The following is a 26,749-nucleotide window of genomic DNA, read 5'->3' as shown; positions in this document are numbered from 1 at the left end:
ATTTGCTGGGATTTGGGGCAAAGCCAGGAAAAGGATGAGGATGTGGGGAAATGCTCGGCTGGGTCCTTCTCCATCCATTTTCTGGGATTTGGGGCAAAGCCAGGAAAAGGATGAAGATGTGTGGGGAAATGCTTGGCTGGTTCTCTCTCAGTCTCTTCCCTGGGAATTGGGGACAAAACTGGGAAAAGGATGAAGATGTGGGGAAATGCTCGACTGGGTGCTCTCCATCTAGAAAGATGAGATTTCTCCATCTGATTTCTGGGATTTGTGGACAAAGCTGGGAAAGGGATGAGGATGTGGGGAAGATCTTGGCTGGGTCCTTCTCCATCCATTTTCTGGGATTTGGGGCAAAGCCAGGAAATGGATGAGGATGTGGGGAAATGCTTGGCTGGTTCTCTCTCAGTCTCTTCCCTGGGAATTGGGGACAAAACTGGGAAAAGGATGAGGATGTGGGGAAATGCTTGGCTGGGTGCTCTCCATCTGGAAAGAGGAGATTTCTCCATCTGATTTCTGGGATTTGGGGACAAAGCTGGGAAAGGGATGAGGATGTGGGGAAATGCTTGGCTGGGTCCCTCTCCATCCATTTTCTGGGATTTGGGGCAAAGCCAGGAAAAGGATGAAGATGTGGGGAGATGCTTTGCTGGGTCCTTCTCCATCCATTTTTCTGGGATTTGGGGCAATTTGTGGACAAAGCCAGGAAAAGGATGAGGATGTGGGGAAATGCTTGGCTGGATCCCTCTCCATCCATTTTCTGGGATTTGGGGCAAAGCCAGGAAAAGGATGAAGATGTGGGGAGATGCTTTGCTGGGTCCTTCTCCATCCATTTGCTGGGATTTGGGGACAAAGCCAGGAAATGGATGAGGATGTGGGGAAATGCTTGGCTGGGTCCCTCTCCATCCATTTTCTGGGATTTGGGGACAAAGCTGGGAAAGGGATGAGGATATAGGGAAGATCTTGGCTGGGTCCCTCTCCATCCATTTTCTGGGATTTGGGGACAAAGCCAGGAAATGGATGAGGATGTGGGGAAACGCTCGGCTGGGTCCTTCTCCATCCATTTTCTGGGATTTAGGGACAAAGCCAGGAAATGGATGAGGATGTGGGGAAACGCTCGGCTGGGTCCTTCTCCGTCCGTTTTCTGGGATTTGGGGACAAAGCCAGGAAATGGATGAGGATGTGGGGAAATGCTCGGCTGGGTCCCTCTCCATCCATTTTCTGGGATTTGGGGCAAAGCCAGGAAATGGATGAGGATGTGTGGGGAAATGCTTGGCTGGATCCCTCTCACCCCAATTCCTGGGATCTGGGGACAAAACTGGGAAAAGGATGAAGATGTGGGGAAATGCTCGGCTGGGTCCTTCTCCATCCATTTGCTGGGATTTGGGGACAAAGCCAGGAAATGGATGAGGATGTGGGGAAATGCTTGGCTGGGTCCCTCTCCATCCGTTTTCTGGGATTTGGGGACTAAGCCAGGAAAAGGATGAGGATATAGGAAAATGCTTGGCTGGATCCCTCTCACCCTAATTCCTGGGATCTGGGGACAAAGCCAGGAAAGGGATGAGGATGTGGGGAAGATCTTGGCTGGGTCCTTCTCCATCTATTTGCTGGGATTTGGGGACTAAGCCAGGAAATGGATGAGGATGTGTGGGGAAATGCTTGGCTGGATCCCTCTCACCCTAATTCCTGGGATCTGGGGACAAAACTGGGAAAAGGATGAAGATGTGGGGAAATGCTCGGCTGGGTCCTTCTCCATCCATTTGCTGGGATTTGGGGACAAAGCCAGGAAATGGATGAGGATATAGGGAAACGCTCGGCTGGGTCCTTCTCCATCCATTTTCTGGGATTTGGGGCAATTTGTGGACAAAGCCAGGAAAGGATGAGGATGTGGGGAAATGCTTGGCTGGGTTCTTCTCCATCCATTTTCTGGGATTTGGGGACAAAGCCGGGAAAGGGATGAGGATGTGGGGAAATGCTTGGCTGGTTCTCTCTCAGTCTCTTCCCTGGGAATTGGGGACAAAACTGGGAAAAGGATGAGGATGTGGGGAAATGCTCGGCTGGGTCCTTCTCCATCCATTTTCTGGGATTTGGGGACAAAGCCGGGAAAGGGATTGGGGAACTGGAAACAGAGAGCAGGACAAAGCCAGGGCTGCACCCAAGATGAACCAAAATGGTCCCAAAATCTTTCACTTTTCTTGATTTGGGGGCAAAGCTGAGGATGTGGGGAAATGCTTGGCTGGGTGCTCTCCATCTGGAAAGAGGAGATTTCTCCATCTGATTTCTGGGATTTGGGGACAAAGCTGGGAAAGGGATGAGGATGTGGGGAAGATCTTGGCTGGGTCCTTCTCCATCCATTTTCTGGGATTTGGGGACTAAGCCAGGAAATGGATGAGGATGTGTGGGGAAATGCTTGGCTGGATCCCTCTCACCCCAATTCCTGGGATCTGGGGACAAAACTGGGAAAAGGATGAAGATGTGGGGAAATGCTCGGCTGTGTCCTTCTCCATCCATTTTCTGGGAATTGGGGACAAAACTGGGAAAAGGATGAAGATGTGGGGAAATGCTTGGCTGGGTCCTTCTCCATCCATTTTCTGGGATTTGGGGAAATTTGTGGACAAAGCCAGGAAAAGGATGAGGATGTGGGGAAATGCTTGGCTGGGTGCTCTCCATCTGGAAAGATGAGATTTCTCCATCTGATTTCTGGGATTTGGGGACAAAGCTGGGAAAGGGATGAGGATGTGGGGAAATGCTTGGCTGGGTCCTTCTCCATCCATTTGCTGGGATTTGGGGACAAAGCTGGGAAAGGGATTAGGATGTGGGGAAGATCTTGGCTGGGTGCTCTCCATCTGATTTCTGGGATTTGGGGACAAAGCTGGGACAGGGATGGGACAGCTATCCTGCTATTCCAACTCTATCCATGCTCTTGGACAGGGAATGGGAATTCCCTGGGGCAGGGCAGCTCAGCTTCATCCCAAAGCCCATCCCAACATCCCAACCCTCTCCCTGCCCACCAGCAGCATCCCCAGGGCCAACTCCCTCAAATTCCCCCAAATCCCCACCCACCTTTGGGATCATCCATGGGAGCCATCCATGTTGAGGCCGGGAGGAGCAGCCACACATCCCTGGCTGCTCCGTGTGCTCTGCCCCCCCCTCAGGGAAGCATCCAGAATTCCATCCTCCGGCGTCCCTCGGCACGGTGGGTGCGCCCGGCGTCCCCAGGGGGGGCGCTCAACCCGTGGGGACAATGACAGGAGGTGGCACCTCCTGGTTCCCAGAGGGAATTCCCTCCATGGGAATGTCGGTCTCCGTCATGGCGTAACCCTGCCTGGCGCCTCTGTGGGGGGAAGAGGAGCATCAGTGGCATCCCAAGGCTTCTCTTTGGAAAACACAGAAGCCTTGGAAAACTCATTGCTGGGGTTTGGCACTTACTTCCTCCTCCTCCTCCTCCTCCAGCAGCAGCAGGCCGCAATTCCGATGGCCAGCAGCGCCAGGAGTCCTGTGGGATGGACACTTGGGGTGAGGAGCATCTCCCAGCCCCTGACTGAGGAATTCCACCTAAACAGCTCCATGAGGAGCCAAAACCACTCCAGGCACCATCACAAGATTCCCTCCCCACCCCCAGAAGGGAGGGAATTGGGAATTGTGCTTTCCACCTCTTAATTTTTGGTGAAAATTTGACGAAAATCGGGTGAAAAACGGCGGAGAAATGGCCAAAAATCCGATGGAAAATGGCGGAACAAAATGGCGGAAAAGTGGAGACAAAATGGCGGAAAAATGGGGACAAAATGGCGGAAGAGTGGAGACAAAATGGCGGAAAAATGGAGATTATTGGAGGGGAAAAAGAGAAAATTTGAGGGGAAAAATGGGAAAAATTGGAGGGAAATTTGGGGAAAAAACTGGGGAAATTAAGAGGAAATTTTGGTGGAAATTTGGTGGAAATCGGGTGAAAAACGGCAGAGAAATGGCGAAAATCCGATGTAAAATGGTGGAAAAATGGAGACAAAATGGCGGAACAAAATGGCGGAAGAGTGGAGACAAAATGGGGGAAAAATGGAGATTATTGGAGGGGGAAAATGGGAAAAATTGGAGGGAAATTTGGGGAAAAAATTGGGGAAATTAAGAGGAAATTTTGGTGGAAATTTGGTGGAAATCGGGTGAAAAACGGCGGAGAAATGGCGAAAATCTGATGTAAAATGGTGGAAAAATGGAGACAAAATGGCGGAAAAAAGGAGATTATTGGAGGAGGAAAATGGAGGAAATTTTGGGGTAAAATGGGGAAGAAATGAGGAAAATTTGAGGAAAAAATAGGGGAAAGGATTGGGGGAAGTTTCAGGAAATTTTGGTGAAAATTGGATGAAAAATAGCGAAGAAATGGTGAAAATCTGAAGAAATTTGGGTGCTGAATCCTTCCCCCCACCCCAGTAGCATTCCCATTGGCCATGGAATGAAGCTCCCACAGCCCCCAAAAGGGATTTTAAACTTTAAAAAATTGAAATAAACCTCTGTTTCCCAAAGACTTTTTTTTTTCCCAGCTTACCAACAGAAGAGGCCACGGACTGGATGGAAACTGGAAAAGAGGAGAGAAAAGGAGATGTTGAGCTGCAAAGGTAGGAGAGGGGTGGATGCTGGGAGGAGCCTCACTAAAAAGGAGCTCGGAGAGAAGGAAAAGCTCCATGGGAAAAGCAAGAGAGCCTTTGTGGATGCACCAGGGGAGCTTGGCATTCCTTGGCCATCAGCCCAACCTGCGGCACTGTCCGAGGGCGGGACGGGCAGCGCGGTTGTCCCCTCTCCCAGCGTGGCCGTGTCCGGTGTTGGAACCATCTCCGGTGGCCTGGATCCATCTGGGGACGGCCCATGCGGTGCTGGTGGCACAGGTGACTCACTGGGAGCTGGAGAGGGGCTGGGATTCGGGCTGGCACCGGTGATTCCTGCTGGGAAAACGGCGGGAAATGATGAAATCCCCAAAACCAAAAGGCGGCGCCGTCATTTCCGTGCCCTCACGTGTGGGATCTCAGCACCTCAGGACTGAGGTGTCACTGAGACCACTCTTGGGGGGCTCGGGAGTCCTGGAATGTTCCAGAAGTGTCTGGTGGCTGGACTTTGATCCCACACAGGAGACGACACCTGTATGAGGACAGGAGGGTTTCACCGGGGTGAATGGTGAAGGGATCAGTTAATTAGAGAGTGAAACACAGGGTTTAGGATTTCTGTACAGGGGGGTTTAGAGAAGTAAGATGGAGGAATTGGGGCGTGTCCTGTCCTTCTTCTTCTTCTTCTTCTCCTCCATCTTCTGTGGTGATGGTGGCACTTTGGGATTGGTCATTACTAAAAGTGCACCGGGCAATAAGGGTGAAAGGTATTGGGGAAAAATGATAAATATTGTACACGTAACTATGGATATAAAGATAGGTGACTGTCCGGAGGGCAGGGAGTGTGCTCATGGCTGGCTGCTGAGCAGAGCTCTGTCGGGCCGAGAGAAAATCTTTTAGATAAACAATTAATAAACACCGAGACCGAGAAAAGAACTGAAGCCTCTTCTCGTCCTTCGATACGCGGGCTGCCCCAAGGCCACCCCAGGCCTTTCCAGGCCATCCAAACAGCCCAAAACCGGACACTCACGCAGCAGCCACGGAAGGCTGGGATTTCATCACCCCTTGGGATGTGATCCCAACACGGGGATGTTGTGGCTCCCACACCCTGAGAGCTCCAAACCCAATCCCAATCCCGTTCCTCACCCTGGGTCGTGCTCTCCGCGCCGGGGCCTTCCCTGGAAAGAGCCGGATCTCCTTGGGGAAAACACAACAGGGATTCGCCATCAGCTGGGACAGGAACTCCCCACGTGGTTTGGTAAGGTAGGGAGTCAAAATTGTTATATCCAGCATTGAGGTCTGGGGGAAATTCCACAAATTCCAAAAAAATGGATGTTCGTTGTCAAATTTTAATAATTTTTATATTTCAGCAAAACAAGGAATTAATGCTCACTGGCTTCAAGTCATTAATTACCATTCTATCTTCTACTGATTAATAATTTGTCCCTTTTAAAATATCCTAATTAATCCCTATTTTCAGCCTTTTAATTATGTTTTCCCACATTGGGCACCTCTGGTTTATGCAGAGTCTCTTTGGGGTTTATAAATTCAAGTCATTAATTACCATTCTGTCTTCTACTGATTAATAATTTGTCCCTTTTTAATTATCCCAAATAATCCATACTTTCATATCCATATTTTTAATTATGTTATATCAAATTGGGCACCTCTGGTTTATGCAAAGTCTCTTTGCAGTTTATAAATTCAAGTCATTAATTACCATTCTATCTTCTACTGATTAATAATTTGTCCCTTTTTAATTATCCTAAATAATCCATACTTTCATATCCATATTTTTAATTATTTTTCCCACATTGGGCAACTCTGGTTTATGCAGAGTCTCTTTGCGGTTTATAAATTCAAGTCATTAATTACCATTCTATCTTCTACTGATTAATAATTTGTCCCTTTTTAATTATCCTAAATAATCCATACTTTCATATCCATATTTTTAATTATGTTTTCCCACATTGGGCACCTCTGGTTTATGCAGAGTCTCTTTGTGGTTTATAAATTCCGCGTTCCTCCTGGTGTTCCGTCCTCAACAATAAATCTCTCCCCCAGCTCTGGGAGCACTGACGGATGCGAGCCCCTAAACTTTTGTTTTGCCATCATCCATTAGGAATCCCATGGATTAATTCCTCTCCATAATTCCTGATCCTTTTGGAAGCAGAACTTGGGCGGCGCTCACATTTCCTCCCACCCTCCATGCTCCTGTTTGGAGGTGTCCCAGCCTCCCGCAGTGTGGGGGCCTGAATATATGTTGTATTGTGGGATCTGTGTGGGTCCCAGTTGCTCCAAACGAGCTGCAGCTGCAGGGTCCTTAGTTGGGCAGCAGCTGTAGCTCGGGAAGGTAACTGAAATAAATAGGGGTGGGTTGAGAGCCCAGGAGGAGCCCCTGAGAAGAAAGGAGTGTGTGGCAGAGAATGGAGAAGAGCCCCAGCAGAGAGGCAAGAACAACGCTGCAGCGAAGATTACAACAACTGGTGCCCCGTGTGAGGAAGAACACTGCAACCAAACATTGAAAGAAGGTATGGAATCCCCTGGACAGCCGAGAGCTGTGGCAGCCTGAGAGCTGGGACTGCAGAATATAATATGGCCTTTGAATTAAGGAGCTGTAGCAGCAGAAAGCTGGAAGAATATGGCCTTTAAGGAAAAGAGCCTTGGAACATCTAAAGACAGCCGAGAGCTGTGGCAGCCTGAGAGCTGGGACTGTATAGGGATATGTATATATTCTATGTATGTATCTAAAGACAGCCGAGAGCTGTGGCAGCCTGAGAGCTGGGACTGTATGTGTATTGTAATTGTATAATTGTTAAAAGAAAAGGGGGGAAATGTGGGGGCCTGAATATATGTTGTATTGTAAGGTCTGTGTGGGTCCGAGTTGCTCCAAACGAGCTGCAGCTGCAGGGTCCTTAGTTGGGCAGCAGCTGTAGCTCGTGAAGGTAACTGAGATAAATAGGGGTGGGTCAAGAGCCCAGGAGGAGCCCCTGAGAAGATAGAAAGGACTGTGCTGCAGAGAATGGAGAAGAGCCCAGCAGAGAAGCAAGAACCACACTGCAGCGACGATTACAACACCGCAGGACTCACGGATGCACTGGAGGCTGGGGTCGGTCCAGCGGGGCCGGGAGCCGTTCCAGAGCACACACTGGATCAGGCTGGAGGTCCCAGCTTTCCGTTTGTAGCCGGGGTTGCAGGAGTAGCGCAGGCGGGAGTGGAGCTCCGTGCGGTTCCCGGCGTCGATGTGAGCGTTGGCCACGGCCTTGGGCGGGCTGCAGTGCACTGGGGTGGGGAAAAAAAAGCGTGGGATCACAACAGGGAGATGAGAAAACCTCTGGTTGTGCTGGGCAGCTGTGGGGGCCTGAATATATGTTGTATTGTGAGACCTGTGTGGGTCCGAGTTGCTCCAAACGAGCTGCAGCTGCAGGGTCCTTAGTTGGGCAGCAGCTGTAGCTCGTGAAGGTAACTGAGATAAATAGGGGTGGGTCGAGAGCCCAGGAGGAGCCCCTGAGAAGAGAGACAGGACTGAGCTGCAGAGAAAGGAGAAGAGCCTGAGAGCTGGGACTGCAGCAAAGATTACAACAACTGGTGACCCCGTGTGAAGACGAACGTGCAGCCAAACATCGAGAGAGAGAAGGTATGGAATCCCCCGGACAGCCGAGAGCTGTGGCAGCCTGAGAGCTGGGACTTTGGAATATCAGCCAGAGAGCTGGGACTATATAGAAGATAGGACAGCCGAGAGCTGTGGCAGCCTGAGAGCTGGGACTTTATGTGTATTGCAATTGTATTATTGTTAAAAGAAAAGGGGGAAATGTGGGGGCCTGAATATATGTTGTATTGTGGGATCCGTGTGGGTCCAAGTTACTCCAAACGAGCTGCAGCTGCAGGGTCCTTAGTTGGGCAGCAGCTGTGGCTTGTGAAGGTAACTGAGATAAATAGGGGTGGGTTGAGAGCCCAAGAGGAGCCCCTGAGAAGAAAGGAAGGAGTGTGCGGCAGGGAATGGAGAAGAGCCCCAGCAGAGAGGCGAGAACAACGCTGCAGCGAAGGTTACAACAGGCAGCTCCCCACCCCTCATCCCTGGGAGTGTCCAAGGGTGGGTTGGAGCAGCCTGGGATGGAGGAAGGTGTTCCTGCCCGTGGTGGAACATGGAGAGGTGATCCCAAAATTCCCTTCCAACCCAGACCTTTCCATGATGCTGGAAAATCCTGCCTAGAGGTGGATACAGGGATTTATCCATCCTGCAAAAATGAAGGGACCCTGTGCCTGACACGGGGGATGGAGAAAGGGAAAATATTCCAAGCTTTCTTTGGATCACTTGTAGCAGCTGCTCCAGAGGCTGAGGAGAGGAGAAAGGGACAACTCCACTTCTGGCATGTTTGTGGTCACTCAGCAGCAGGAATTTTTATGGAATTCCATCCCCTTGCAGTGACTGTCCCAGGCCAGCAGCCCCAGCTGCCTCCAGCTGCTGAATTCCAGCTGTGGTCACTGCCCCAATCCTTCCTTCTCCACTCATTTCACAGCTGGAGGTGAAAAATCCCAGCTGCTGGTGAGTCCTCCAGCCTCTTCCCGGGAGTTTTTCCCCTCTGGAAGGCAGCAGCTGAAATCCAATAATCCAGAGGGACAGCAGTGCATTTTGAGTTGTGGCTTTGCTTTTCCCCAAATGAGCTCCTGCTTCCCCTTCAGCCTCAGGATGAGCTCGGTTCCAAACCAGGGTGATGAAATTTCCCCTCTTTTCTGGTGCAAGGGGCAAAATTTCCTGGTTGCTCCAAAGCTGTGCCAGCTCCTGGATCCCTGTGGTGGTGTGGGAACAGCTCATGATCCTGGGATGGGATGGGTGGCGCAGGATGGAGCATTGGAGATATCTGGGATGGGATGGATGGAGCAGGATGGAGCATTGGAGATATCTGGGATGGGATGGATGAGGAGGATGGAGCATTGGAGATATCTGGGATGGGATGGATGGAGCATTGGAGATATCTGGGATGGGATGGATGGAGCATTGGGGATATCTGGGATGGGATGGATGAGCAGGATGGAGCATTGGAGATATCTGGGATGGGATGGATGAGGAGGATGGAGCATTGGAGATATCTGGGATGGGAAGGATGAGGAGGATGGAACATTGGAGATATCTGGGATGGGATGGATGGAGCATTGGAGATATCTGGGATGGGATGGGATGGGATGGGATGGAGCATTGGAGATATCTGGGATGGGATGGATGGAGCAGGATGGAGCATTGGAGATATCTGGGATGGGATGGATGGAACAGGATGGAGCATTGGAGATATCTGGGATGGGATGGATGAGCAGGAGGGAGTGATGGAGATATCTGGGATGGGATGCACAGATGGGATGGATCCATGCAGGGCTGGGATGTGAAGTGTGGAGCAATGGGAAGTAGGGATAGGATGGAATGATGGATATCTGGGAAATGGGAATGATGGATATCTGGGAAGGAGGAAGGATGGAATGATGGATATCTGGGAAATGGGAATGATGGATATCTGGGAAGGAGGAAGGATGGAATGATGGATATCTGGGAAATGGGAATGATGGATATCTGGGAAGGAGGAAGGATGGAATGATGGATATCTGGGAAATAGGGATAGGATGAAGCAGTGGATATCTGGGATGGGAAATAGGGATAGGATGGAATGATGGATATCTGGGAAATAGGAATGATGGATACCTGGGATGGGAAGGAGGGATAGGATGGAATGATGGATATCTGGGAAATAGGAATGATGGATACCTGGGATGGGAAGGAGGGATAGGATGGAATGATGGATATCTGGGAAATAGGAATGATGGATACCTGGGATGGGAAGGAGGGATAGGATGGAATGATGGATACCTGGGATGGGAAGGGGGGATAGGATGGAATGATGGATATCTGGGAAATAGGAATGATGGATACCTGGGATGGGAAGGGGGGATAGGATGGAATGAGGCACGGCCAGGCTGGATGATGAGTTGGTGCCTGCCATGGATGGAACGATGTCCAGCTGGGATGGAGCAGTGTCCAGCCAGGAGGAACACACAGCTGGGCTGGGATCATTATGGGATAGAGATGGAAGAACAGTGGGAATGGGAATGCCATGGCAGGGAGGACAAGAGCACACAGGGATGGGAATGGGACAGGGACAGGAGTGTGATGGCAGCAGGATGGGAATGGGAGCAGGATGGGAATGGGAGCAGGATGGGGATGGGAACGGGATGGGGATGGGAACGGGATGGGGATGGGAACGGGATGGGGATGGGAATGGGAGCAGGATGGGAATGGGAACAGGATGGGAATGGGAACAGGATGGGAATGGGAACGGGAACAGTGGGAATGGGAGCAGGATGGGGATGGGAACGGGATGGGAATGGGAACGGGAACAGTGGGAATGGGAGCAGGATGGGGATGGGAACAGTGGGAATGGGAGCAGGATGGGAATGGGAACGGGATGGGAACGGGAACAGTGGGAATGGGAGCAGGATGGGGATGGGAACAGTGGGAATGGGAACAGGATGGGGATGGGAGCAGGATGGGAATAGGAGCACAATGGGGATAAAACAGTAGGAATGGGAACATGGGGTTGGAAACACAGTGGGCATGGGAACATGATAGAAACAGAGGGGATGGGAGCAGGATGGGGAACTGGAAACAGAGGGGATGGGAAGAGAATGGGGAACTGGAAATCGTGGGAATGGGAAGAGAATGGGGAACTGGAAATCGTGGGAATGGGAGCAGGATGGGGAACTGGAAATCGTGGGAATAGGAATAGAATGGGGAACTGGAAATCGTGGGAATAGGAACAGAATGGGGAACTGGAAACAGTGGGGATGGGAGCAGGATGGGGACTGGGGCTGGGGACAGTGGCACAGCAGCAATGGAGAAGGAACACAACGTTTGCACCCACAGCACCCAAAACATCCAGAGATAAAAATCTCCATCCTGAAAACCTCCTGCCCCAATTTGTGGCACATCCCCAGACCATGCCAGGAGGAACCTGCTCCGTTGCAGTGCCCAGGTGGATCTGGGTGTGATCCTGGCCAGAGGACACGAGTGACATGGGGACGTGCATGTGCTGAGTGCAGCAGCTCTTGGTCTCCTCTCCAGAGGAGGGTGAAATTCCTGGAATCAGCAGCTCTTGGAACCAGGAAATGCCTGCCTGAGGATGTTTCACAACAGTGTCACAGCTCGCCAGACCTGGCCCTGTGCCCTTAGTCAGCGAGAAACCCTCCCGGTGCCAATTCCAGCTGCGCCTCCGAAGGGAGCACAGCAGGAAATTCAGCTGGAAACACCAGAAATGTCCAGGGAAATCCGGGATCTGCGAGCTCTCTTTATGCCTTCCAGCTTTTAAACCTCCTCTCCTCATCCCAATCCCTCCAAAGAGAGGTTTTTTTTTAACAATTGATTGGAATTTCCTCTTCTAAAAAATGCCCGAGTTGTTCCAACAAGATCCCAGCAGCGCCGCTCTCCGGGATCACCATCCAGTGCTCACACCATCCATGGATTTCAGCTCGTTTGATGAGACAGAACACGTTCCAAGGGGGAAAAGGGGAGGGATCAGCTGGAGATGCAGAATTTAGGCTTTAATCCCTCAGGAGTGAGTTGGAATTTCCCATGGATGGATCGTGCCAGGTGCTCCAAGACTCATCCCATGCTTGGCCAGCTCCCAAAGGAGCTGGAGCTGACCCTCCCAGGAAAACACCTCCAGCTGCCTGATTTCCATCTGGATTCCCTGCATCCTGCTGGGATTCAACAGCCAGGCTGAAACGTGCCTGATATCCGTGGATTTTGCATTTCCATGGATTTTTTCCTTCTCTTTTTTCTTGTCTTTCCCCACCAGCGAGCTCCAGCGATGCGGGTTGTGGAGGATGAGCTCATGGTGGCACGCTGGGGAGCAGAACAGGGAACAGAGCCAGGATGATCCCAGGCAGGGAGATGCTGCCATGTGATGCCATTCCATGTCCAAAGGCAGCTTCCCAGGGATGCACAACCACAGCTGGACATCGGAGAATCCACACCACGAAAAACTTGGCTGTTCTCCTTAAAAAATGATCAGGAAAAGGCCCAAAGCCACAGAGAGGTGGGGGTTTCCTGCTCAAAATTTAAAAGCCACGAGCAAAAACAAAAGTGGAGAAAAGAGGAATTTCACAAATCTGGATGCAAGAAAAATCCATGAGAAATGCCAAAATGACGGAAATCGATAAAACTTCCACGTTTCAACTCAAAAATACTCCCAACTGAGCAGGGGAGGACAGGATGCCCAGTGGGAACATTGTGGCATGCAACAGCACATCCCAACTTGTCCATCACGTGAACTAAAAGAAATGAATATTATTTATTTTCTCTAACACCGCCTAAACCCACGGGTTTTGCCCCAGAGAACGATCCTGGTGGCAGCCCTGCTGCCTGGAGTGTTGCCAGGGTGTCTGGGATCCGTGGGCAGTGAGGAATGACTTTGGAGGGTTATTTTTAGCGTGTTCCCGAGGCTCAGGGCTCATGTTTTCCCAGTACGTGGCACTCTTCTGGCTTATTTTTGTCACCCAAGACTTTTACATTCCTGGCCATTTGTGTCGTTCTGTTATAAATAGGGATAAATTCATTTTCCGAGGCTTCAGGAGCCCACAGGAGCTCGGAGAAGAGTGAGCACTGAAGCTGTCCCAGAGCTCTGCATTCCCTTCCAGCCTTATTTCACAGAATCCTTCACAGCTGCCACATCATCAGCAAATGAAGTATTTCCTAATGCTCTTGCTGCTTCCAGGAGCTCCTGGGAGGGTGAACCCAGGCGTAGTTCCAAGGCCCAAGCTGTGATGAGAATTTTCCCAAAGATCCAAGAGCAACAGGGCTGGGGAAGGGTGTGGAGAGAGCCAGGAAAAGCTGAGGGAGCTGGGAAGGGCCTGGAGAACCAGGACGGGCTGGGGGAGCTGGGAAAGGTCTGGAGAACCAGGAGGGGCTGAGGGAGCTGGGAAGGGTCTGGAGAACCAGGAGGGGCTGAGGGAGCTGGTTAGAAGCTGAGCCTGGAGAAATGTCCCTGGGGGTGCTGGTGACAGCGGCTGGACATGCCCAGCTGTGCCCAGGTGGGCAGGAGGCCGCTGGCACCTGGATTTCAGCAGGAATGGAGCGGCCAGCAGGGTTAGGGAAGGGACTGTCCCCTGAGCTGGCACTGCTGAGGGACCCCCTGGAACCTTGGGGTCAGCTCTGGGATCCTCAGGGCAGGAAGGGCCTGGAGGGGCTGGAGAGGGTCCAGGAATGGAGCTGGGAAGGGTCTGGAGAGGCTGAGGGAGCTGGGAAGGGTCTGGAGAACCAGGAGGGGCTGAGGGAGCTGGGAAGGGCCTGGAGAACCAGGAGGGGCTGAGGGAGCTGGGCAGGGGCTGAGCCTGGAGCAAAGGAGGCTCAGGGGCCCTGGTGGCTCTGCACAAGTCCCTGCCAGGAGGGGACAGCCCAGGGAACAGGGACAGGAGCAGAGGGAACGGCCTCAGGCTGGGCCAGGGCAGTTCAGGGGGGATTTTGGGGAAATTCTTCCTGGCAAAGGCTGCAGAGCATTGGGATGGGCTGCCCAGGGCAGGGGTGGAGTCCCCATCCCTGCAGGGATTTAAAGCCCCGTGGGTGTGACCCTGGGGACAGGGTCAGTGGTGGCCCTGGCAGTGCTGGGTTAATTGTTACACTCAGTGACCTTGAAGGTTCTTTCAGCCGTCATGATCCAGCGATCCCGGGGTTTTGGGCTTTTGGAGAGGCAGGACGGGGATGTGACATCCCAGGCTCAGCAGCCACGGACAACTCCCAGTGCCATGGGAAAGCCAGGGAGCGCAGCCAGGCTGAAACCCCACGGTGCTGCAGCTCCCGTGTCCGGCACAGATCCCGGAGAGCCTCCCTGGACACTGGCACCAGGGGTGTGGGAATGCCAGGAGCCAGGTGAGCACCCAGGGAATAGCCTGGGGGGCAGGAGGCACCCAGGGAGAGGTGTGGGAATGCAGGGAGCAGCGGGGGCACCCCAGGGAGCAGCGTGGGCACCCCAGGTGTGGTATGGACACCCTGAGGAGCAGCGTGGGCACCCCAGGGAGCAGCACGGGCACCCCAGGGAGCAGCGTGGGCACCCCAGGTGTGGTATGGGCACCCCAAGGAGCAGCGTGGGCACCCCAGGGAGCAGCACGGACACCCTGAGGAGCAGCGTGGGCACCCCAGGGAGCAGCGTGGGCACCCTAAGGAGCAGCACGGGCACCCCAGGGAGCAGCAGGGACACCCCAGGTGTGGTATGGACACCCTGAGGAGCAGCAGGGACACCCCAGGGAGCAGCATGGACACCCCAAGGAGCAGCAGGGACACCCCAGGGTGCAGCATGGACATCCAGGAGAGCAGCCTGGGCACCTCGAGAGGGCACTTGGGTACCCCAGGGAGCAGCATGGGCACCCAAGGAAGCAGAGAAAGCATCTTAGGGATGGCACGGCCAACCCAGGGACAGTGTGGGCACCCCAAATGGGAGTTTGGGTACCCCAGGGAATAACGTGGGTAGCCCGGGAAGGGTAGCGGGCCTCTCGGGGATTGGCACCGGGATCCCGGGCAGCAGAGCGGGCCTCTCGGGGATTGGCACCGGGATCCCGGGCAGCAGAGCGGGCAGCTCGGGGATTGGCACCGGGATCCCAGGAAGCGGCGCGGGCATCCCGGGCAAGCGGAGCGAGCACGCTCGGCACCGGAGCGAACACCTCAGGGACGGCACGGGCAGCCCAGGGAGAGCGCGGGCACCGCGGTGGGAGCTTGGCAGCCCCCGGCAGTGGCGCGATCCCCTCCGGAAGTCGGGCAGGCTCACCTGGGAGCGGAGCGGGGATCCCGGGAGCACCGCGGGCATCCCGGGCAGCGGAGCGGGCACCCCCTGGCAGCGGAGCGGGCACCCCCGGGCAGCGGAGCGGGCACCCCGGGCAAGGCGGAGGGACCCCGGAAAGGGAGCGGGCACCCGCGGGAAGGCGCAGCGCTGCCCGGAGGGTGTGGACGCGGCGGGCAGGGCTCGGAGCGGGCAGGGCTCGGAGCCGGGACCGGGGGCAGCCCCGCTTACCGGAGTCGGCGGCGGCGCGGAGCAGCAGGAGCGCGGCGGTGCCGCAGAGCAGCGGCAGCAGCGGCGGTGCCATGGCCCCGGCCCGGGGCAGCTCCGCGGTCCGGCGGCAGCTCCGTGGCGCTTCCCTGCCGCTGTCGCCGTCCCGGTGCGGCCGCAGCGGTTTCGCTTTCGCTTTCGAGCCGGGCACCGGCAGGGACGCGCCGCCCTGAGGGGTGGGCAGCGGGACAGGGAGGGGATGCGGGCTCGGGGGCGGCGGTGCCGGGGGGGGTTCGGGACCCGAGCGGAATTCGGTCCCGGGGACAGACTTATAACACAATACCCGGAAAGGGATGAAACACAGGGATGCAGCACCCAGCGCGTGTGAGATGCCCTGGGAGGAAAAGGATGAAATGTTGGGGTTCGTGAGCCGCGGGGTGCAGTGCCGGCTGGGGGAGAGGAGATGGGGTACCCCTGGGGAAAGCAGTGCCTGGGGGATGCGAGATGGGGTCACTGCGATGGGGTACCCCTGGAGAAAGCAGTGCCTGGGGGATGCGAGATGGGGTCACTGCGATGGGGTACCCCTGCAGAAAGCAGTGCCTGGGGGATGCGAGATGGGGTCACTGCGATGGGGTACCCCTGCAGAAAGCAGTGCCTGGGGGATGCGAGATGGGGTCACTGCGATGGGGTACCCCTGCAGAAAGCAGTGCCTGGGGAATGCGAGATGGGGTCACTGCGATGGGGTCACCGCGATGGGGTACCCCTGCAGAAAGCAGTGCCTGGGGGATGCGAGATGGGGTCACCGCGATGGGGTACCCCTGCAGAAAGCAGTGCCTGGGGGATGCGAGATGGGGCCGCTGCCATAGCCGGGAGGGCCGCGGTTCTCTTGGGATGCAGCGCCTCGGGAAGGGATCCGATCCCGGCAGGAGCGGAGGCAGCGCTGCCTGCCCGGGGAATGCGCTGCTGAGGCAGCCGCGGAGTCCCGAGGGACGCAGGGGATCCCAGGAATCCCAGTCCTGCAGATGGAACGTGCTGGTCCCTATTACAGTGGCCTTAGACGGTCACTGTGGTGAGAGAAGGACGAGAATCTTGTTTCTTGATCAGAAGGCTGGATTTATTCATATATGATATATAATACATTATACCTATACTAAAAAGAATAAGAAGAGAAGTTGCAGAGAGCAGCTATGCCAAGAAGAGAACAGAAAGAATGAATAACAAAGTTCTGTGTGCAGGGAATCTGTCCCTGAGCTGCTCCTGTGATTAGCTCTTAATAGTACACATAGAAAATGAGCTAATCACAGACACTTACTACATTTCACAGCAGCTGATAACAATTGTTTACATTCTTCTTCTGGGGCTCTGCTTCCCAGGAGATGCACAAATGTGAAAGAAAGGATTTCTATGAAAAAATGTCTGCGACAAGGAACGGCTTCTCTATGTCCCCACCTGGGTTAGGGCAAATTTGTTACAGAATCTGCAAAGGAGTGAAAGAAACAGGGCCGGGAGATTTCTTCTCCTTGCAGGGCCGCCTCACTCACCTACCCCCGGCAGCTCCATGAGGAACTATTGCAGTGACCTTAGGCGGTCACTGTGGTGAGAGAAGGATGAGAATCTTGTTCCTTGATCAGAAGGCTGGATTTATTGATATAAGATATATAATACATTATAACTATACTAAAAAGAATAAGAAGAGAAGTTGCAGAGAGCGGCTATGCCAAGAATAGAATAGAAAGAATGAATAACAAAGTTCTGTGTGCAGGGAATCTGTCCCTGAGCTGCTCCTGTGATTAGCTCTTAATAGTACACATAGAAAATGAGCCAATCACAGAGACACTTACTACATTTCACAGCAGCTGATAACAATTGTTTACATTCTTCTTCTGGGGCTCTGCTTCCCAGGAGATGGACAAATGTGAAAGAAAGGATTTCTATGAAAAAATGTCTGCGACAGGTCCCCACACCGATCTGCAAACCACAACCAAGCTGTGATCCAGCCCCGCAGGTTCTGCAGAGCTCCTGCACTCAGCTCTGCCCATAGCACTGCCACGACCCAGATCCTGCTCCCAACAAATCCTGCCCAGCTCAGCTCCTTCCCCGTGGCCTCTTTATTCTCACATGTTTATTTTTTTATTTATTTTATCAGCGAGTATCAGCAAATTGCCCCACGTGTCTAGGAAAGGGAAAGCAAAGGGTAACTTGGATAACGTTTCATGGCCAAATCTTCACGTCAGGGGGATAAATTCTCCCTCTGCCCCCAAGGAAAGAGAATTAAACTCAATGAACCCTGCCTGAAGCAGAAGAGAGGCTGCTGAGAATTGGAGATTTCTGTGCTGAGAATTGGAGATTTCTGTGCTGGAATCTGGGATGGGAATTGGAGATTTCTGTGGTGGGAATTGGAGATTTCTGTGCTGAGAATTGGAGATTTCTGTGCTGGAATCTGGGATGGGAATTGGAGATTTCTGTGCTGAGAATTGGAGATTTCTGTGGTGGGAATTGGAGATTTCTGTGCTGGAATCTGGGATGGGAATTGGAGATTTCTGTGCTGAGAATTGGAGATTTCTGTGCTGAGAATTGGAGATTTCTGTGCTGAGAATTGGAGATTTCTGTGCTGAGAATTGGAGATTTCTGTGCAGGGAATTGGAGATTTCTGTGGTGGGAATTGGAGATTTCTTTGGTGGGAATTGGAGATTTCTGTGCAGGGAATTGGAGATTTCTGTGGTGGGAATTGGAAATTTCTGTGGTGGGAATTGGAGATTTCTGTGCAGGGAATTGGAGATTTCTGTGGTGGGAATTGGAGATTTCTGTGCTGAGAATTGGAGATTTCTGTGCTGAGAATTGGAGATTTCTGTGCTGAGAATTGGAGATTTCTGTGCAGGGAATTGGAGATTTCTGTGGTGGGAATTGGAGATTTCTTTGGTGGGAATTGGAGATTTCTGCGGTGGGAATTGGAGATTTCTGTGGTGGGAATTGGAGATTTCTGTGCCGAAAATTGGAGATTTCTGTGCTGGGAATTGGAGATTTCTGTGGTGGGAATTGGAGATTTCTGTGCAGGGAATTGGAGATTTCTGTGGTGGGAATTGGAGATTTCTGTGCAGGGAATTGGAGATTTCTGTGCTGAGAATTGGAGATTTCTGTGCTGGGAATTGGAGATTTCTGTGCTGAGAATTGGAGATTTCTGTGGTGAGAATTGGAGATTTCTGGGCTGGGAATTGGAGATTTCTGTGGTGAGAATTGGAGATTTCTGTGCCGGGAATTGGAGATTTCTGTGCAGGGAATTGGAGATTTCTGTGCTGAGAATTGGAGATTTCTGTGGTGAGAATTGGAGATTTCTGGGCTGGGAATTGGAGATTTCTGTGGTGGGAATTGGAGATTTCTGTGGTGGGAATTGGAGATTTCTGTGGTGGGAATTGGAGATTTCTGTGCAGGGAATTGGAGATTTCTGTGGTGGGAATTGGAGATTTCTGTGGTGGGAATTGGAGATTTCTGTGGTGGGAATTGGAGATTTCTGTGGTGGGAATTGGAGATTTCTGTGCCGGGAATTGGAGATTTCTGTGGTGGGAAATTGGAGATTTCTGTGGTGAGAATTGGAGATTTCTGTGGTGGGAATTGGAGATTTCTGTGGTGAGAATTGGAGATTTCTGTGCTGGGAATTGGAGATTTCTGTGCAGGGAATTGGAGATTTCTGTGCTGGGAATTGGAGATTTCTGTGCTGGAATCTGGGATGGGAATTGGAGATTTCTGTGCAGAGAATTGGAGATTTCTGTGCAGGGAATTGGAGATTTCTGTGCAGGGGATTGGAGATTTCTGTGCTGGGAATTGGAGATTTCTGTGCTGAGAATTGGAGATTTCTGTGGTGGGAATTGGAGATTTCTGTGCAGGGAATTGGAGATTTCTGTGCTGGGAATTGGAGATTTCTGTGTTAAGAATTGGAGATTTCTGTGGTGGGAATTGGAGATTTCTGTGCTGGGAATTGGAGATTTCTGTGGTGAGAATTGGAGATTTCTGTGCTGGGAATTGGAGATTTCTGTGGTGGGAATTGGAGATTTCTGTGGGCTGGGAATTGGAGATTTCTGTGGTGGGAATTGGAGATTTCTGTGCTGAGAATTGGAGATTTCTGTGCTGAGAATTGGAGATTTCTGTGCTGAGAATTGGAGATTTCTGTGCTGAGAACTGGAGATTTCTGTGGTGGGAATTGGAGATTTCTGTGCTGGAATCTGGGATGGGAATTGGAGATTTCTGTGCAGGGAATTGGAGATTTCTGTGCAGGGAATTGGAGATTTCTGTGCCGGGAATTGGAGATTTCTGTGGTGGGAATTGGAGATTTCTGTGCAGGGAATTGGAGATTTCTGTGTCAGGAATTGGAGTTTTCTGTGATGGGAATTGGAGATTTCTGTGCAGGGAATTGAAGATTTCTGTGGTGGGAATTGGAGATTTCTGTGCTGAGAATTGGAGATTTCTGGGCTGGGAATTGGAGATTTCTGTGCTGGGAATTGGAGATTTCTGTGCAGGGAATTGGAGATTTCTGTGGTGGGAATTGGAGATTTCTGTGGTGGGAATTGGAGATTTCTGTGGTGGGAATTGGAGATTTCTGTGGTGGGAATTGGAGATTTCTGTGCTGGAATCTGGGATGGGAATTGGAGATTTCTGTGCTGAGAATTGGAGATTTCTGTGGTGGGAATTGGAGATTTCTGTGGTGGGAATTGGAGATTTCTGTGGTGGGAATTGGAGATTTCTGTGGTGGGAATTGGAGATTTCTGTGCAGAGAATTGGAGATTTCTGTGGTGGGAATTGGAGATTTCTGTGGTGGGAATTGGAGATTTCTGTGCTGAGAATTGGAGATTTCTGTGCAGAGAATTGGAGATTTCTGTGGTGGGAATTGGAGATTTCTGTGGTGGGAATTGGAGATTTCTGTGTTAAGAATTGGAGATTTCTGTGCAGGAAATTGGAGATTTCTGTGCTGGGAATTGGAGATTTCTGTGCAGGGAATTGGAGATTTCTGTGGTGGGAATTGGAGATTTCTGTGACCCCCAGAGAACTCTGCACTGAGCTGAGGCCTGGAGAAGCTTCCAGAATGGAATGATGGAATTGAGACTGTGGGTGTGCAGTTTGAACAGAAGTGTGTGATAACACAGGGGGGAAATTCAGAGTTTAAGGGTTTAGAATGCAGTAATAGATATATAGATATAGATATAAAGTATATATAGTATATATATATATATATATATAAAGTATATATATATATATATATATACACATGTATAGTATAGATATATACTATATATCTATATATTGATATATATTGATATATATACATATATAGTATATATATAGATAGATAGTATGTATATATAGTATATATCTATATATTTATATATATTGTAATGGATATAAAGTAATAGATTTATATAAATAGATATAAAAAGATTGAGATTTTAGGGTTGTGACTTCTTCTTCACCTTCTTCTCCCTGGCTTTTGGGGGTGTTGTGTAATTGGATAAAAAACTTCACATTGCAGGCCACAGGTAGTGGAATCAAGTTAAAAGTAAAAATAATTTAAGTGTAATTTCTAAACTAAACATTTTATCCTTAAGAAAACCTTCTAAAGAAAGAGACACAACTCCATTTTCAGTGGTGCCCGCTGTCCCAGTGCCAGGTGCCCGCTGTCCCAGGTGCCCGCTGTCCCAGTGCCAGGGTGCCCGGTGTCCCAGATGCCTGGTGCCCGCTGTCCCAGGTGCCCGCTGTCCCAGGTGCCCGCTGTCCCAGGTGCCCGGTGTCCCAGTGCCAGGGTGCCCGGTGTCCCAGTGCCAGGGTGCCCGGTGTCCCAGGTGCCCGGTGTCCCAGTGCTGGGGTGCCCGCTGTGCCAGGTGCCCACTGTCCCAGTGCCAGGGTGCCCGGTGTCCCAGTGCCAGGTGCCCATTGTCCCAGTGCCTAGTGCCCGCTGTCCCAGGTGCCCGGTGTCCCAGTGCCAGGTGCCCGGTGTCCCAGTGCCAGGTGCCCGCTGTCCCAGTGCTGGGTGCCCAGTGTCCCAGTGCCTGGGTGCCCACTGTCCCAGGTGCCTGCTGTCCCAGGTGCCAGATGCCCGCTGTCCCAGGTGCCCGCTGTCCCAGGTGCCAGATGCCCGCTGTCCCAGTGCCAGATGCCCGCTGTCCCAGGTGCCCGCTGTCCCAGTGCCAGGTGCCCGGTGCCACCCGGGGCTGTACTCTGGCCGGGCTGGGAGCCCGCAGGATGCCAGCTGTGAGGCACTGCCAGCAGGGCAGGGTTCACAGCGCTCTGTGCCACAGCTCAGCCTGGGGCAGAGAAAATTCAGCCTGCAGGGCAAGATTTGCCTTTCCTCTCAAGAACTCCAAAGGAAATAAACAATCCAGCTGTGTCGGAACTTTCCAGATGTTTTTGGTGCTGCTGATGCAAACGAGCTCGGCAGCTGCTGATCTTGCAGGAGATCACAACTGGGTGAGAGTTGACCTGCAGGGCCGGGATCCCTCGGGGCAGGGAAGGGAACTTTTAGCAATGCCTTCCATGGAAATCCTCCAGCCTTCCATGAAAAACCGGAGCTGGGGAATGATTGGCTGCTCAGGAACACACTCAGTGCAGGTGGCAGGGCCAGCTCTGAGGGGTGACAAGAGGATGTGAGCTGGGACAGCAGGACATGAGCTGGGGACAGCAGGACATGGGCTGGGGACAGCAGGACATGGGAATGGCAGGACATGAGCTGGGGACAGCAGGACATGGGCTGGGACAGCAGGACATGAGCTGGGACAGCAGGACATGGGAATGGCAGGACATGAGCTGGGGACAGCAGGACATGAACTGGGGACAGCAGGACATGAGCTGGGACAGCAGGACATGGGAATGGCAGGACATGAGCTGGGGACAGCAGGACATGAACTGGGGACAGCAGGACATGAGCTGGGACAGCAGGACATGGGCTGGGGACAGCAGGACATGAGCTGGGACAGCAGGACATGGGAATGGCAGGACATGGGCTGGGACAGCAAGACATGAGCTGGGGACAACAGGACATGAGCTGGGGACAGCAGGACATGAGCTGGGGACAACAGGACATGAACAGGGACAACAGGACATGGGTTGGGACAGCAGGACATGGGCTGGGACAACAGGACGTGAGCTGGGGACAGCAGGACATGAGCTGGGGACAACAGGACATGGGCTGGGGACAGCAGGACATGAACTGGGACAGCAGGACATGAGCTGGGACAGCAGGACATGAGCTGGCACTGACCAGCAAAGGGACAGGGACCTGTGCTCCAGCCAAGTGACCAGACACAGAGTTATGGCAGGAGCTGAGGAATCCAGAATTTTCCATGCTTGGACTGTGAAGGTCCAAAGCCAGGGTGTCCTTTGCCTCCTGAAGGCACCAGCTTGAGCTGTTGTTTTATGATTTATTTATTGCACTGAGATTAAAATGATTTAAGGGTTGGGACACCTGAGGCTCTGCCATGGCACGTGAGGGGTGAGTGCTGTGACCCTGTGAGTGTGGGGTGCACCTGGGAAGGAACTCCCAGCTCAGGAATTGAGTTCCAGAGCAGCTCTGGGGGGGTCAGACAGGGAATTGTCCCTGATTTGTGGGATCATCCCACCAAGCCTTGCCAGGTCCCTGTCTCAGGGAGCCCTTTGTGCGCTCGCCAAGGTGCAGCATCAAAGGATCCTTCCCATCCTGCACCAGGATGTGATCCCAAAGGATCCTTCCCATCCCGCACCAGCACAAGGATGTGATCCCAAAGGATCCTTCCCATCCAGCACCAGGATGTGATCCCAAAGGATCCTTCCCATCCAGCACCAGCACCAGGATGTGATCCCAAAGGATCCTTCCCATCCAGCACCAGGCCAAGGATGTGATCCTAAAGGATCCTTCCCATCCAGCACCAGGATGTGATCCCAAAGGATCCTTCCCATCCAGCACCAGCACCAGGATGTGATCCTAAAGGATCCTTCCCATCCAGCACCAGGATGTGATCCCAAAGGATCCTTCCCATCCAGCACCAGGACAGGATGAGATCCCAAAGGATCCTTCCCATCCAGCACCAGGACAGGATGAGATCCCAAAGGATCCTTCCCATCCCGCACCAGGACGTGATCCCAAAGCATCCTTCCCATCCAGCACCAGGATGTGATCCCAAAGGATCCTTCCCATCCAGCACCAGGACAGGATGAGATCCCAAAGGATCCTTCCCATCCCGCACCAGGACGTGATCCCAAAGCATCCTTCCCATCCAGCACCAGGATGTGATCCCAAAGGATCCTTCCCATCCAGCACCAGGACAGGATGAGATCCCAAAGGATCCTTCCCATCCAGCACCAGGATGTGATTGCAAAGGATCCTTCCCATCCAGCACCAGGATGTGATCCCAAAGGATCCTTCCCATCCAGCACCAGGATGTGATCCCAAAGGATCCTTCCCACCAGCACAGGATGTGATCCCAAAGGATCCTTCCCATCCAGCACCAGGATGTGATCCCAAAGGATCCTTCCCATCCAGCACCAGGACAGGATGAGATCCCAAAGGATCCTTCCCATCCCGCACCAGGATGTGATCCCAAAGGATCCTTCCCACCAGCACAGGATGTGATCCCAAAGGATCCTTCCCATCCAGCACCAGGACAGGATGTGATCCCAAAGGATCCCTCCCATCCAGCACCAGGATGTGATCCCAAAGGATCCTTCCCATCCAGGCCAAGGATGTGATCCCAAAGGATCCTTCCCATCCCGCACCAGGACAGGATGTGATCCCAAAGCATCCTTCCCATCCCGCACCAGGATGTGATCCCAAAGCATCCTTCCCATCCAGCACCAGGATGTGATCCCAAAGCATCCTTCCCATCCCGCACCAGGATGTGATCCCAAAGGATCCTTCCCATCCAGCACCAGGATGTGATCCCAAAGGATCCTTCCCATCCCGCACCAGGACAGGATGTGATCCCAAAGGATCCTTCCCATCCCACACCAGGATGTGATCCCAAAGGATCCTTCCCATCCAGCAGCAGGATGTGATCCCAAAGGATCCTTCCCATCCAGCACCAGGCCAAGGATGTGATCCCAAAGGATCCTTCCCATCCAGCACCAGGCCAAGGATGTGATCCCAAAGGATCCTTCCCATCCCGCACCAGGATGTGATCCCAAAGGATCCTTCCCATCCAGCACCTAAACAAGGATGTGATCCCAAAGGATCCTTCCCATCCAGCACCAGGATGTGATCCCAAAGCATCCTTCCCATCCCGCACCAGGATGTGATCCCAAAGGATCCTTCCCATCCAGCACCTAAACAAGGATGTGATCCCAAAGGATCCTTCCCATCCAGCACCAGGATGTGATCCCAAAGGATCCTTCCTATCCAGCACCAGGATGTGATTGCAAAGGATCCTTCCCATCCAGCACCAGGATGTGATCCCAAAGGATCCTTCCCATCCCGCACCAGGACAGGATGTGATCCCAAAGGATCCTTCCCATCCCACACCAGGATGTGATCCCAAAGGATCCTTCCCATCCAGCAGCAGGATGTGATCCCAAAGGATCCTTCCCATCCAGCACCAGGCCAAGGATGTGATCCCAAAGGATCCTTCCCATCCAGCACCAGGCCAAGGATGTGATCCCAAAGGATCCTTCCCATCCCGCACCAGGATGTGATCCCAAAGGATCCTTCCCATCCAGCACCTAAACAAGGATGTGATCCCAAAGGATCCTTCCCATCCAGCACCAGGATGTGATCCCAAAGGATCCTTCCCATCCAGCACCAGGCCAAGGATGTGATCCCAAAGGATCCTTCCCATCCAGCACCAGGCCAAGGATGTGATCCCAAAGGATCCTTCCCATCCCGCACCAGGATGTGATCCCAAAGGATCCTTCCCATCCAGCACCTAAACAAGGATGTGATCCCAAAGGATCCTTCCCATCCAGCACCAGGATGTGATCCCAAAGGATCCTTCCTATCCAGCACCAGGATGTGATTGCAAAGGATCCTTCCCTTGGGACAGGGAGAACAGCAAGGGCTGGGCACAGCATCTGGATCTCCAGAGGAATTCACCTTTGGATTCATCCACCCCACATCCAAGCTCATGCCTTAGGGATTGTCTGCTTTCAAGGGCTTTGAACATCTGGGAAGCAATTTTTGGGCTGGGTTGTCACCACTGTCTCATCACCACCACCATCAGTGGAATTGGCAAAACCAGACTTTAATATAAATTTCATTAAATTATGGAAAGGTTTGGGTGGGAAGGGATCTTAAAATCATCTTTTTCCATCCCTCTGGCATGGCAGGGACATCTCCCACCATCCCAGGCTGCTCCAGCCCCAGTGTCCAACCTGGCCTTGGGCACTGCAGGGATCAGGGGCAGCCCCAGCTGCTCTGGGAATCCCTTCCCAAAATCCCAGCCCAGGCTCCCTCTCCAGGGAATTCCCTCCATTCCCAGCTCTCCCAGCCCGGCATTGGATCCATCCCCACCCCGACTCCTCTCCAGGAAGGGATTTTGGGCTCTGGGGGCTTCACTGGCAATCTCAGCACTCCAGGAAGGGTCTCCCTTCCCTTTGCCATCCCCAACTTCCATCAAAACCCCTGGGGATGGATTCTGAGTGTCCCAAATGCCAGAATGGTTTGGGTGGGAAGGGCCCTTCAAGCCCATCCCATTCCAAGCCCACCATCCCAGGCTGCTCCAGCCTGGCCTTGGGCACTGCAGGGATCAGGGGCAGCCCCAGCTGCTCTGGCAATGCCAGCCCAGGCAGGAATTGCTCATTGCCAAGATGCCACCCATGGCTGCCCTCTGGCACTGGGAGCCATTCCCTGGGTGCTGTCCCTGCAGGCCTTGTCCCCAGTCCCTCTGCAGCTCTCCTGGAGCCCCTGGAATGTGCTGGGAGCTCTCCCTGGAGCCTTCTCCAGGCTGAAGGGCTGGTGCAGAGGGCCTGGTATTAACCAGGGATCTGGTTAATGAAATGGCTGCTGTAATTGGAGCAAACCCTACCCATGTAAATGTTCAATTAGTCAATGATTTAGTGCTGCTAAAACCCCTTGTGCCCTCATCCTTTTGTACCCTCTCCACCACCAGTCCCCATATTAATAATTCTGAATTGATTCTGACCTGGTGCTCATTTCATCCATGTGAGAAATAATAGAATGGACTGAGCCAGGAACAGGGC

General features: G+C 52.7%; 1 protein-coding gene across 1 annotated transcript; it reads right to left on the bottom strand.

The window, feature by feature from the left end:
* Positions 1-3,416: 3,416 nt before the first annotated feature.
* IL15RA (interleukin 15 receptor subunit alpha) lies at positions 3,417-16,465 on the bottom strand. The gene is made up of 7 exons (XM_074540199.1): positions 16,418-16,465; positions 15,626-15,929; positions 7,671-7,862; positions 5,727-5,777; positions 4,734-4,919; positions 4,529-4,558; positions 3,417-3,487 (listed from the first exon to the last, which is right to left on the bottom strand). Exons 1-7 carry the CDS (start codon positions 16,463-16,465, stop codon positions 3,417-3,419), a joined length of 882 nt encoding a protein of 293 aa, XP_074396300.1.
* Positions 16,466-26,749: the final 10,284 nt, after the last annotated feature.

Source organism: Zonotrichia albicollis, chromosome 4 (genome assembly GCF_047830755.1).
Source record: "Zonotrichia albicollis isolate bZonAlb1 chromosome 4, bZonAlb1.hap1, whole genome shotgun sequence".
Lineage (NCBI taxonomy): Eukaryota > Metazoa > Chordata > Aves > Passeriformes > Passerellidae > Zonotrichia > Zonotrichia albicollis.
This window is presented reverse-complemented; position numbering and strand designations above follow the sequence as displayed.

Excerpts from the sequence above, each read along its gene's own strand:
- IL15RA (XM_074540199.1), bottom strand. The coding sequence starts at position 16,465 with ATGGCAGCGGCCCCATCTCGCATCCCCCAGGCACTGCTTTCTGCAGGG. Across the intron at positions 15,930-16,417 it reads AGGCACTGCTTTCTGCAGGG|TCTGTCCCCGGGACCGAATT; the intron begins GTACCCCATCGC and ends TTGTGTTATAAG. Across the intron at positions 7,863-15,625 it reads CCGCGCCGCCGCCGACTCCG|TGCACTGCAGCCCGCCCAAG; the intron begins GTAAGCGGGGCT and ends TCCCCACCCCAG.